Here is a 14,383-nt window from a genome sequence, read left to right as displayed (position 1 = left end):
ATAACAGAGTGCCACAAGTACTGGTAGCTTGAAATTTGGGTGACTGCAAATGAATTTGGTGCATGGGCACAAAAGCTGGACTACCAACCAATGGAAACATCTAATATGACCTCTCAGGCCTACTTTGTTTGTGGAATGGAGAACACCCGGGGAAACAGCCCAAGTTTCTTCTTAAATCTGTAGAGGCACCTATAGGAAAGGTTACTCAAATATTTTGTTAAACAATTTAGGTGCACCTGTACATTCCATGACACAAACACAATTTATATCAGAGGAATGCAGCTTCCAAGTTAATTGTGCCAACTCTGTCACCAGAAATGCTCGGTACTGATTTTGGAGAGCGTGGTGATCAAATTACACATATCTAACCCTTGTAATTAGCACCTGGGACTATTATTAATTCTTTGTAGCTGCTTTGGAAAAACAGTTTAAAGGTCTCATATCTTCCAGCACCTTCTGTTTCTAACTGCCTTTATGTCGAAGGGAAATGAAGCTCAAATCTTTTACACCTTTCGAAAAATCTTCAAAAACTTGGAATAGTGTTTGTAGTGAGTAACAATATAATTTCTGAATACTGGGCAGTGTAAGTGTAATAGAGAGTATGTGTCCTATTATCTTATTCCAAGGCTTAAAGGAATAATTAATTTTACAAGGGAGGGACTTGAAGGGGGGGGGGGGGGGAATAAAAATTGTAAACAGAGAACTTGTCTTCACTACAGCATACAGGTTAAAGTGCAGTAGTTACACAAAGATGACGGGACTTCCACTATGTGTGCTAGCATGATGAGCTGCATGATGAGTCTTTGAGTTGAAGGTGACATCACCAATGGTATTCAGGATTTGTAGGCTATGTACCGACTTTTAGAGGATTTAGGCTGTTCGTAGCTGGCCTTTTGTATATTAGATTGATGCTCATATAATTTTTCTGAACTTTAGTTCTATAGTGAACAATTAATTGTAAGTAAATGGCTTCTGTTTTTGATGCCGTCACACTTCTGCTGCCACCTGGTCTGATAAAATTCATGAAATTTACTGGTTGTAAGCTGGACTTTTAAGCAATACACAGAGGATCGGACTAGAGTAAGGCAGCCCCGCACATTGCCTGCTGTTGTAGGACTGACTCCGCTTACCTGTTGTCTCTCAACCGATGAAGTACGCTAGCGAAGATGGGTGGCACAGTTCCCAGCCACAGTCTAGCCCGACACTTCTGCATCAGTCGTCAAGTCAGCACTGTGGGGCAGGGGCATGGGTCAGCAGAGCTAGAGTGGGAGGGGAGATTGGGGGGGCAGTAGTCACGACACCCAGACTGGCCACTGTCGAAATGACAAGACTGGAATCGGAGCGCATCGAAATTCTCGAGGTGAGGTTCAGGTTCAGATTAATCTCCATGACACTCTGTACTTTAGGCCAGAATAATAGCTGTTTGTTTTCGTAGCATTAACGTTCTGAAGTATTTTCTCTCTGATCAACTGTTTGCCACATGCCCCATTAGACTGCATGTCCATTTTCTCCACAGTGGTGTTGACTTTTACTTCTGTTTCTTTATAGAGTGGCCTTGCAATGTGAATATACTATTTCATAAACAAAGATATTGGCAACTGGTAGGTGTGTGTGTGTGTGTGTGTGTGTGTGTGTGTGTGTGTGTGTGTGTGTGTGTGTGTGTGTTACAGAAAGCACTATATTGAGTACAAATATAAATAGATATTAGCAGACAAGGCACTAACACTGAGAACAAAGAAAAAGAGAAAAAGTAATAGAGATGTATGGATATTTGTGCAGCATAGAGCTTGAAATGATTATTTTAAAGTAACATTAACTCAAGATGTAATAATTTATTACAGACAGTGACAGTGTCTGTAACAGTTCTGGTTAAAGAGGATGTGTTACCTTACTTTGACAGAACAGGAGAGTGAAGTTGTACTTTACTGGCAGACTCCAGCTCCGCACTTGCAGTGCATCTCCCAGCTATTGTCGTGAAATATTCCATTGCCGATATTAACAAGTACTATGTCATTGTACTGCTATTAGAGATATTTATTGTTACATCTAAAAAGAAATAATAAACATGCGTCAAACCTGTCTTTGGACTGAAGACCACAATAATATGATTTGTTACAACCCTTCTCTTTAGATATTGGACCATTTATGAAATATGAGAGCCATCTGTGTTAACAAGGGACACACTGTATGTATACCACCTATGTTTAAAATTTTAACTTTTGAAAAGTGTTTTATTATCTCTGACTACGTGATTTTTTTTTAATAACTGCGCTCATTTATGGGATACACAGTCTGATATAGCATTGCGTGTTATGTTTGTCTGCTAACCAAAGATTTTATGGGTACATTTTTATTAGTGTATTATATGATTTAAAAGAAATGTAAATCACACTATTGATGCTTCAACGAATTATTAGGTGGCTTTTTATCACAGTGGTTTAGTATGTGAAACTTTCCTACCATTACATTCAGTGACTATGAGAAATGTAAAAATTCAAAGTGAATAAAGAATAACACATGCACCTAATTGTATACACCTGTTCCCATCATTATGCAGCAGTATGACAGATGATTGTACCTTTCCTTATAATGAGATGTATATTATCCCGTTTTAGAAATTGTAACTAATTTTTTGTTACATCATTTACAAACATCTGTTTTATAAATAATGAGACATGAAATAGTGTAGTCGTCCAGAATGACTAGGATGTATTTATATGTTGAAAACCTTTCTTCAATTCTTCCCAATGTCATCATTATTTCAGAAAACTTACATTTTCTCAACTGTTATATAACACTTTTATTTTCTTTGTGTACTGGAATCTCTTAATGGTGTTAAACTTGACAATGTGTTTCAAGAGAGATTAACATCTGTAATAATGAGTTAAGAATCAGTTCAGATTACATTGTCATACAGTGTATTGCTGTATTTTGTCATTTATAATAGTTTATAATTTGAATATATATGTATATAATACAACATTTCTATCAACCAAGGAATACTAAAGCGGAAGTAATATTTTAGTTGAGCTTGAACGGGCATTTTGCATGGCTTATGAAAAAATATAACAATAAAGAAAGAAAATTTATTTCAAGATGCAACAAAAGCTTTGGACAACTCAGCTTGCTGTCTGCTGTCTGGAAGTGGGGACTGTCTTAAATTTTATATAAAATTATTTAGACTAGAAAATTTCTTCTTTTGTGGCTAGTGTAGGACTGAATTAATTGCCCTTTTGAATTAAACAGATTAAACACTAAAGTCTTTTTAATATGTTCGCTTCGCAGAGCAATAACTTTGCTTATTTCGACAGGAGGACGTTGCTCTTTCAAGGTAGAGATATGTGACTTGTTGCTACTATAACACTTTTTGAGTAATGTAGGCACTTGCAGTAGTACTAGGTAGATTTTGTGGCAGTGGGAATGATGCATCAGAATGTAGAAACTTATCACAACCATCATAACACTTTGCATGGCATCTCATTGCTCCACGGCATGTGAAGTATCTCGAGTCTGTTTTCATAATTTTCTTCCAACGTAGTGTGCATTACTCTGTCTTGGAAAGGCTGTAGTGTTTGCTGCTGGGTGACCACATCCTTCTTCGTACAGCACAAGGGAGTTCACCCCCCGCTTTCACTCGTAGTAGAGCCCTCCGTCCTCGGCCCTCGGGAAAAGGGCCGAGAGACGCGATAAAGCTGTAGAATTCAGAGCCTTATTGAACTTGTTCTTCAACTTCTATTCTGAAGTGACTGTACCTTCATCTTCTCTGTATCAGAGGCTGTAGCGTATTTTTGAATGCTCTTCACTCTCGTTCATGCCCTTTGACAGTGCAGTTAATTTTTGCCTCAGGGCGGTGAGGGTATGGTGAAAGCAGAGAAGCCAGCTGGCCCTGACGACGATGACCTCACTTCCCTCACGTGGCTGCAAGACAAGAACCTCCTCAAGGGTGAGCACAGCTTTTGCCGCTTTCCCCGTGTGTCCCACGGCACGTAGGAGGAAAACCGGCTCGATCGATAGATAGTTATTACTACTGGTTGTAGGCACTTTTTCTACAAACCCCAGCTGCAGTTGAGTGCATTGTACAGACTTATTTAAACTGACATTTGTGACTTTTTTGTGTCGACTGAAAACTGCAGGGTGTATCAAAATGACACTGACAACATTCCGACAGCGTCATGTGGGATAGCAAACAGGTTATTTCCAACAGGGAACCCTTGTCCAGAAAAGCGCGGTTAGAGTGCAGCAGGGTTTTGTGATATGGCTGTTGCTACGTATTAATTTCTTCAGGAAACCGAACAATAGTAGTAAATTATTAATTAAATTACAATATGCATTAAAGACTTTGACCACCTAGTTGACTGCAGAATGTGCACTGGTGCTGCAAAGGTATGCCCGCACACACACAAGTGGTTAAATATATGCAATTGTGCTCGCAGGGTTTTAGTCAATGTGTGGATTTGTGAGGTGCTCTGGTGTTACAGGAGTAGCACTTCCCAGATTCCTTACACTGCTCTACAGAAAACAATAAGTTATAATATCTGGTAGTTATGTTGGCAATAAAATGCCCCCTTAAACTAATTTGTCAGTTTGTGTGCAAAACATTCAGACAGTGCTGATGATTTACGTCCAAGTATGATGTGTATTGGTGTCATACTCCTGTGAAAATATTGGTGTACTGGTACACAACACAGGTTGCCCGTTTATGATGAGAACTGTGGACCATGTGGAGCTAAGGTGCATGTGGAAGAAAGCTACAGGACACAGTCCGTGCAACAGTCTTGTGCCAATGATATCTAGGTTGCCATTATTATGAAACCAACTGCAGTCCAAAGATACTTTAATGCCACAATTCTCAAACATTGACATTTGACAGCCCCAAACTGCGCATTTCCTAGCAAGAGTTTCCTCTTGACAAGTTATCAGTTTGCCAACCTGCACAGCACACTAATCATTGTCGAAGTTGTTTTGATACATCCAGTATTGTCACTATTTTTTTGTGAAATTTTCAGAGTGTTATATTAAGTTTAACACTTGTTTTGTCTAATGATATTTAAATCCCATTTTTTTGCCTTTTGAATGACAGTGAAGGAAATGTGGAGTGAGCCTCTTACAGAGTCAGGCCAGAGAGTCATCACTTATGAAAGACGATAGCTATAATCGAGAGTTATGGCACTGTAAATAGGACAGTCTCGTTTTCTTGGCCTAGCCTGTGGCTGCAGTGTCTCCATTTTCCAGTTGTCATTCCATCTTTCTTACTCTTTTTCACAGTCTCTTTCTTACTGTAATAAGCATCTATCCATCTCGGTTCATCTTCTACGCTAACTGTGTAACACCCAGATTGACTACCCTCTTCTGTCTTTTCATCCCATGCTGAATGCTATTACTACTTGAAATTTCCTTCCAGTGCATTTGCATTAGTGTCACTAACATTCTGCTCACATCCTGTCACCTAGTCACTGTTGCCCATAAGCAAGGCTGAAGGATTACTGTACTGGCACACTGTTTGCAAAGTTTTTGCTATCATCTGCCATTGTTTTTGATTTGTGATGCCTCTCTGTTCCAGCCTTCACAGTGTTATTTTCTTTTTGGTGTAATTAGTATGTATTGTTTCTTTACATGCTCATAATCAGAAATCACACTGAAAAATATTATTTATTTTTGTTTGTTATTAATCCAGTTTTATTTTGGACAGTAGTTTGTAGCTAATTTGAACAGAAAAAAATTATAGTGGAAAAAATTTTAGTGTTCTCTTAATTGAAGAACAAAGTCTTAAAGAGTGATTTTGGCAGTCTCCCATTGAGTTCATTACATCTTCTTCTACTGTGTAATTGCGTAATAAAACTAATATGGTCAGTGTAGACGGCAGAATGACTTTCATCGTTGATAGCAGTCTGTGTGTGTGTGTGTGTGTGTGTGTGTGTGTGTGTGTGTGTGTGTGTGTGTAGTAGATCCTGGGGAAGACTGTTGGGCACATTCCCATTGCAGGTATTAAAGAGCAGTGGTGTAAAAATGTGTACATTTCATCAGTTGCCTGCAGTTCCCTAAAGCTACTGTAGCATTTGTTGTGGTATTTGCCATTTTCTTTTGTCCAGTTGATTGCCATTAGCAGGACTGAATTTTTATGTTCTTTGCTGGCAAGAGTTTCAAAGAAAATTAAGACCACCTTGTAAGGTATTGGGAGAGAGGTGCACAAAGGAAGCAGGGTAGTATATGGAAAGGGAAGGCAGAGTAGAAGATTATACAAACCTCATCATGTAATATGAATGGTGGGTTCCATGTGGTTTCCAAGTTGTGCAGCGGCTGTAAACCATAAAATTACCAAATAAGCAGCAACCAGTCACAAAATCATGTTTTATTTATTCATTTTTGCAAATCGATTTCAACTGATTAGCAGCCATCATCGGTGCTTTCAACGAATATGGGCCCTGAGTAGTAAATACAAACATAAAGTTATTTTTGACCTCTGCTTAAGACAGTATTTACTACTCAGGGCCCATATTTGTTGAACACACCGATGATGGCTGTTAATCAGTTGAAATCGATTAGCAAAAGTGAATAAATAAAACATGATTTTGCGACTGGTTGCTGTTTATTTGGTAATTTCATCATGTAATAGTTTGTAAGAAGATACTAATGTGACACAATCTTACAGAGACAGATATTGTGAAGTAAATGCATACATCATTTAAAAAAAAGTATTGCAGTTGTGGCATTGATTATGTTATGAGTGTAACATATGTTTGAACCCAAGGAGTTAGTGCTGTTTCTGTACAAAGAGTTTACAGAGAGCATGTTAGGAACTGCTGTGAAAGAGAAATTGAGGTCTGTGCTTTTGAGATCATGAATGCCTGCCAGTGACACTCAAATCAGATTGTTGTGTTATTTGAGGACTAAATTGTGAGTCATGGCAACTTCAGTCTCATACATAAGGGGCTTCTCATCCACTTGAACAAGAATATTTGCGGCTATCATTCATTGTAACTGTAAGACAGGCATTGACCAAATATCCTTGTCAGTGTGGCAAAGCTTGTATTTGGCACAAATTACTGGCATCGTCAAAGCATCAGTGATGTACCAGGGTTTTACTAAAATTTGGTCAGCGTCATCTTTCTGAGACTGAATTATGAAGGGAGCTCAGCACAGATGGTTGGCAGATGTAAAAACTTTCTATCTGTACGAATTGTGACCCTTTCCCCCATTCGTCATTGCTGTGTAGTCATATTCAAAAATGACTTGCATCTTATTATTATGCCAAAAATACACTCTTTGCTTTCAAAGTGGCGTATGATTTGCAGTACAGTCACACCTGTCATATGTGACTAAAAGTGTATAATGTTTAAATTTACACTAAAATGATAGTATTTGAATCACTTTGAAGCTGTCTGGAAGATATGCAGCTGACATGCTCAATTCACTGGCAAGTCTTCTTGTAAAATTTAGGATAGTGTCAACATGGAAATGAGAATGTACACAGGCTATTCTTTTCAGTTCTTGACCCATCTTCTGTCAGTGTTTATGTACAGTGGACAAATCAAGTGTTTACATGTTTCATTGTGGTTGAGCTATTGCAGTAAAAGTTGATGGGTTCTACCCAGCGTGCATCAGTACGGTAGTTCAAGATGTCATTGACTGATGCTAACCATTGTCAAGAATGTTCCTGCTGCTAAGGTGTGGAAATTTCCTTTTATGATCACAGTTCAGAGAGAAATTGTTATGTAGATGGGCTGATAGTTCAAAGAATACTTCTCACATTTTCAGCTAGTCACTTCTGCACACAGAGCCCACCTGCTGACAGTGTTCAGTAGTGTCCGACACAGGTTTTCAAACACATGTACTGAGCCGGTTATCGTGCCACGTGTTTCGTAGTACTAGTGGCTGAATTTGATGAATGAGGGAACAACAGTTTTCCACCACCTACTTGGATTAGTTATCATTTCTACATCAACTCACTTCTTGTTCATAGCTTTTAGATAAATTACATATTTTTCAAGAAAATTTACTTTGTCGTTATGTTACAAACATCAACATTTATCTTATATTTGACGCCGATTAGTATGCCATTCAGACTGACCGTACAATAGTAAGCATTTATTGTTTACTTACTTTCTTATTCAATCAGTACCTTGTGTAGTTCCCTTTTCATTTCCCCCTTTTCTATCTATCCCTTTTTGTCCCTGTATGATGCTTTCTGAAACACTTTGACCAAACTGAAGAACTGCTACTTTACATTGCTCTCCTCGCAGAAATTCTCACTTCCTTCATAATTTTTGTCTCATTATCACAGAGGTAAAGCAGTAAAGTGACAACCAGCTTGGGTGATTGGCGTGCATTCTACTCGCAGCTGATAGGACTGAACTGCCATGCTGCAATATCCTCTACCCCACTTTAAAACACCCAAATTGCTGTATTCTGACAGTTGTTAAGCATTAACAATCAACCCATCGGTTTAACTTTTTGAAATATTCAACCCAATTGTCTCGTCTCTCTCCCCCTCCCCCCCACTTTCTCTCTCTCCCCCCTCCCCCTCTCCCCTTAGGCATACTAATATTAGCACATGTATAGCTCTAGGCATATATAGCAAGCCTTGTTTTCAAACAGTTGATGTGATACATTTGCCATGACTTATGAAGCAGCCATTGTATATTTTAAGTGCATTTCTTTAAGGTGAGGGGAAAATAAGTGAACTGTAAATGCTTTACAGCTTCCCAGTGAACAAAACAAAGAATAGTGGATGATGGGAGACATTGAAAAGTATGTGATGTGTATACCCAGCTAACATTGAGAAGACTATTTAATTTCAGATGAGTAAAGGCCTCTGATACTGAAGTTTGTCATATTTTTGGCAACATCTGTGGTATGTATTTCTGATGATGCTTCGTAGTTCATCAGATACATACTCATCTCCTGCTGAAATATAATTGCAACGTGGTTCAGTTGTACAGATTTTTAACATTTCTTGAAAGTATTTAGTATGTAAATCCGCCACTAAGATCTTCTGTAGTCTGTCGTTCAGAGCTATGCTTAGTACATTTCACTGCGTGCAATACATCATATCAGCAGCTTCTGTCACTGAACTGTTCCAACATGCTGAGCACTTCACACACAGCAGCACTGCTTAAGATTCACTTCCCAGTACTATCTGGTTTGCCAGTTAAGAGCATCACATAGTATCTTCAGAAACTGTCTACTTGCTTCAGATTGCATTTTGTGCCCATCATTAGAACATGTGGTGTATATTGAGAGAATGTTAAGAAGTTGTATTGTTCAGGAAAACTGTTGGCCATAATAATTTTTAAATGAAGAGAAAGATTAGAACTGATGCAATGATAATTGTGTATGTATTATATGTTGCTAAGAGGCAACTGACCTCCGATTTTCTCATACATCATCTACTTTGATCTGTATGCGAGCGTGTGTGCGCATGCACTAAATACGTATCATTAATTTGGTTTGCTACATTAGTAACAAATCACATTAATAGTATGGTACATTTGCTTAAAATAGTTTTTGATGAAAATTATAATCAGAAGAGGAGCTGTTTACTTTGAAGGAAAAAAGCTTCCCTGTTATAGTTCACTGTTTTGCTGCAGCTTGTCTGCCACAGCTAACTCTGGAAAGTGGATTGATTAAGGAAAACAGGCCAGAGTGTAAAGGAAGCATAGAACACAGGATAGCCACAAAAACTAGGAGTTGAACTTTACAGCTCAGATTTCAAACCTGCATCCATCTATAGAATGCAAATAACTTTTACATCTGTGGGTAGTTTTTAAGAAATTAATTTTTAGAATATAGATTTCGACCACAAAGTACACATAACAGTTCAGATTCTGCGTGGAATTTATTTTTGTATATTGAACAAGATTACCTTAGACAAACCTTTTCGTTACGGTGGTAAAGGTTGTTAATGAGTACATTTTTTGGCATCCGATTCTGAGAACTACAATTATTGAAGACCTCTTAGGCAATTCAGTTTTGTGTGTTATCTGTTCCATGGGTCATTACTACAATATATTGTAATGATATTGACTTGGCATTGGAAAATAAATGATCATACCAACATTACCCCATAAATTTATCTTATTATTTGGAGTGTGTAAAATGTGAGAGTTTCTTCGTCTGGAGCTCAAGAGCAACATCTCCACATTTTTCCCTATTTACTACTTTTTATTTCACTGGACCCATCTAATAATGTGATTATCTGTTCTTTACTATGGAAATAAGGCACTGACAAAAGCATGTGGTATGTCATTTATACAAGAACAATGTGGTTTACAAGTGAGTGTTTGATATTCAGTCAAACACAAGGGCATGATCATATGAAATACAGAGTGGGCCATTTTTTCTTGTTCAGATCTGTTGAAAATTCACAGTTTTATTAAAATCCAGATTTATCTGTAAAGCAGTCCTTCTGCATGCTAAACTTGGACTTCATTATAAATTGATGTTTGTAAGATACACAATATTTTATCATATTATACATCTTCCTTAAAAAAAAAAAAGTGGTGGGGGCGGGGCAGAGGGTACAAATTTTAACACGTCAGGGACTACATCTCAAATCATTGGCGTATCGAACGGAAGGCTGAAGAATGTTACCTGTCAAGTCACAAAATAACTTAAACGCTTTTGTATATGCATCTTCAGATCTGGAAGATTACTGCTTTACAATGATAAAACAATATTTTTAATCCACGTAGAAGTTGTTTCTCTGAAACGTATTGTGGTTCTTGGCATCTTCTTAACAAGTGTGTTTGAAGCTATGGGTTTCTTTGAACCATACACCAGTCCGTTTATAGTTGGCACACTGAGAAAACTAAGTTAAGTATTCCATGTAATCAAACCTAGAAATATTTAAAGGGTCCTGTATTGTGCCTGCCCTGTGTAGTGCGTGCTACAGAGCAGAAATTGCTTTGTCACTTGGGGTAGCCTGATGTACAATACCAATGAAATATTACATTCAACAATTGCACTCTGGTTCCTATGGCTCCACATTAGTGTTGTGGCTGTGAAGGTTGGCTTGAGTCATAGCAACTGTGCTGGAGGAGTTGTTTTGTTAGTTTTGATTGCTCAGTTCTAGGAACTGAACAATAGACGAAAAGGTTTGGCGGAAATACATATGTGCATAGAGGAAGGTGATAATATTCTAAGGATGCGCAAAATGGTGCCCCCTGGGAAACAAAATAAACTGAACTGACTGCAGTTATCCAAGGAACACCACAGTTACTGTGTCAGCCCTTAAAATCTTATCAGTTAAAAGGTCATCAAAGAGAGCTCAATTGTATACTTTGACGACTTCATTGTGGAAAAGTCCTCATTTGTTTGTCTTTTAAAACTACATGACATTGTAGCATTACTTACACTTCATCACTGCAGAGCACTTGCATATCTAATATGATAACTGCAGAGTCAAAGTGGAACATGAACGATGGTGCGCACACAGCTATACCCTCGTGAGAGGGGCAGGGCCACACTGCTGTTAGCAGTTTGAAGAAGAATGCATCTTTGAAAGCTCAAATAAAATTTTCCATTGCTTGTTAATGTGAGAGTCCATCTCTCAATGCCATGAGTGATTGCCTTATGCCCTCCAAGTTATGGTCAAATCGCAGTGTAACTTTGTACATATACACATTGTTAGCAGGTATGTAAATTTATTAGAATGGCAATTCTCTGTGGCACATAGAAGAATCACAAGAGTGAATTAGTGTAGTTCATGTTTAATGTTGTTACCAGAGCTGGTAGTGTATATAAGGATTGTGAACAGCACCAGATGTTGAGTGATCACTGTGCAAGACACGGATTACAAGAAGACATTGAAGCAATTCAGAGGTGGGCTTCTAGATTGGTTACCAGTAGGTCTGAAGAACGTACAAGTGTTACGGAGGTGCTTAGGGAGCTCAAATGGGAATCGGTGGAGGGAAGGTGACATTCATTGCGAGGAACACTATTGAGAAAATTTAGAGAACTGGCATTTGAAGCTGACTGCACAATTATCCTACTTTGCCAACATACATTTCCCATAAGGACCACGAAGATAAGAGACGAGAAATTAAGGCCCATACGGAGGCGTATAGACAGTTGTTTTTCCCTTGCTCTTTCTGCGAGTTGAACAGGAAATGAAACAACTAGTAGTGGTACAGGGTACCCCTCCACCACCCACTGTACGGTGGCTTGCTGAGTATGTATGTAGATGTAGAGGTAGAGATGACGATTACTCATGTGAGACAGAGTTAGCAGCACCTAACAGAGTTTGTACGGTCCTCATTTTGGGCCACTATGTGCCCAATTGGTCAAATCGTGCAACATCCAGACTAGGAAATTTGGATTTCACAGTAGCTTATTATTGGATTGCAAAGGAACAAGAGGGCAGGCGTACTTATTGTGAAGGTTCTAGTCAACTGTGTCTGACCAACAAGAGGGAGAATCATTGTATGTACTCCAGGCACATCACGACCCCTTTGCATCTGTACCTGCGGTACAAGAACAAGTAATGGGCTCTGGAAGCTTCCGTGTCATTCCGCATCTGTGGCCAGAACTAGCAGCAGAAGGACTGTGGAATTACTGTCTCGCAACCAGACTAAGGAATTATTGTCTCGTGTGTGATTGCCATTAACACCGCAACAGCTGCATTTGGAGTGGTGCTGTGACTGAGAAGAATGATGAGTGATGGCATATTGCATCCAGCAATGAAATTCTTCACTTCCCCCGCTGACTATTGGTGACAACCTGGGGAGATGTACTATTTTTTTCAGTGTTTTGTAGAGGCACAGTGATGGTACTCCTAGCATTAAGGGGGGGGGGAGTGGATGGCATCGAGTATGTATTAAGGTTACAGCTGGTACTGATTGAGGGAACTTATGACAGCACAGCAGTAACTCACAGATATTTTGTCTCTCCATGTGAAAGTAGGATGGTGTCATTTTCTGACACGTCAATGCTCGTTCCCACATGGCGTGCCTCTCCATAAATTGTATTTGTGATGTCAAGGTACTCCCATGGCCAGCAAGAGCCTCGGATCTGTCCCTGATAGAACGTGTGGGACCAGCTTCAGTGTAAACTTTGTCCCAGTGCCAGTATCCAAGATATGAAGGAACAATTACAACAGTTGCGGGACAGTTTGTATCAGAAAATGATGCAGTGGCTTATCCAATGGCGTCAGTACAATCATCCCAGCCAGGTGGCTTGAAACATCGTACTGCCAAATTATTTATAAATGTTACTCGATTTTGTAATCACTGAAATAACTTTCCATGTTCTCTCCACCAGTGATATTTCATTGTTTTTCCTCTTATTCTTCAGAACGTTTCGCTTTATTTGTTAATTTGCCAAATTGTGGGAACAATGGACCCTGTTCATCAGGAGAAATGCAAGAAAGCAGAGGTTAAGGAGAATGCCTGGACAATTCCTTTACAAGCCATGTTCCTATACAAGCCATGTGTTGTCTGATCAGAGATTTTGCTCAGTTTTCAGTGACTCTGTCATTGACATGGCATCTAATCTTCCTTCCTGTGTGTAAATATTGTTTTATTTTTGATTACTAAGTGGTTTCTTTTGGTTATTCATTTATGCAATAATAATAATAATAATAATAGTAAGTTTATCAAGCAACATACAGATGACAGTTTTATGGTGCACTTTTGACCTCTGGAGAATGTATTGCATTGACTTGACACTTCTTCATGAGGGCAGTGATGTCTGTAATGTGACTATCATCTTGTGTATCTTCTTTTATTTTGTAAACTTATCTTCATCCAACCCTGTGGTGTCTGTTCTGTCACATACATTTAATACATACAGTTCTGTAAGAGCGTGATGGCTCCTTGACGTTTCAGTGTGGACGTCCTAGCATTGTCCGAACTCCTACGGGAACCAATAATTTTTGGGTAGGGGATTAACAGACAATGGATTCTGCATTGCAGCTTGCAAAGAGTTGAGAATTTGGGTCGGACAGGAAATGTGTCTGGATTGCCGATTGATGCTAGAGTCCTGGTCCGGCACAAATTTTCAACTTCGCTGTTGCATCACCACAATGCCCTGCACAGTTGGAAGTGGAGAGTTTCTTACCCATTCTTTCCCTTTCTTTCCCCATCCTCTGTTTCATGTAATTAAATATAAAGACCGGCACCATTCAGCCGAACAACCCTGAGATCTCCCCAGATCAATAGTGCCATACCAATTTGTGTGTGTGTGTGTGTGTGTGTGTGTGTGTGTGTGTGTGTGTGTGGCAGGAAAATTGGAATATTCACAATTTAACACAAACTAAAGTAAGTGAAATTCCTCCTCAAAAATATTTGTTTTGTGGCTCTCTGAATTCAGTTCCTATAAAGAGATTAGGCCATTGAAAAAGCACTATTGAAATTGTGTGTTGATATATATCCATCTTTGAGCTTTC

The 14,383-nt window shown here is 38.8% G+C and overlaps 1 protein-coding gene across 1 annotated transcript in view; it reads left to right on the top strand.

Annotated features, from left to right (window-relative positions):
* The first annotated feature begins 1,321 nt into the window (after positions 1 to 1,321).
* LOC124550676 (forkhead box protein N3) overlaps positions 1,322 to 14,383 on the top strand; it is an 89,010-nt gene continuing 75,948 nt past the window's right edge. The window contains exons 1-2 of the mRNA XM_047125400.1: positions 1,322 to 1,360; positions 3,847 to 3,943. Of these exons, the coding sequence (XP_046981356.1) occupies positions 1,322 to 1,360; positions 3,847 to 3,943 (136 nt within the window). The remainder of the gene's footprint in view (positions 1,361 to 3,846; positions 3,944 to 14,383) is intronic.

Source organism: Schistocerca americana, chromosome 9, assembly GCF_021461395.2.
Source record: "Schistocerca americana isolate TAMUIC-IGC-003095 chromosome 9, iqSchAmer2.1, whole genome shotgun sequence".
Taxonomy (NCBI): domain Eukaryota; kingdom Metazoa; phylum Arthropoda; class Insecta; order Orthoptera; family Acrididae; genus Schistocerca; species Schistocerca americana.
The sequence above is the reverse complement of the archived record's forward strand: the minus strand, read 5'-3'. Positions and strand labels throughout refer to the sequence as shown.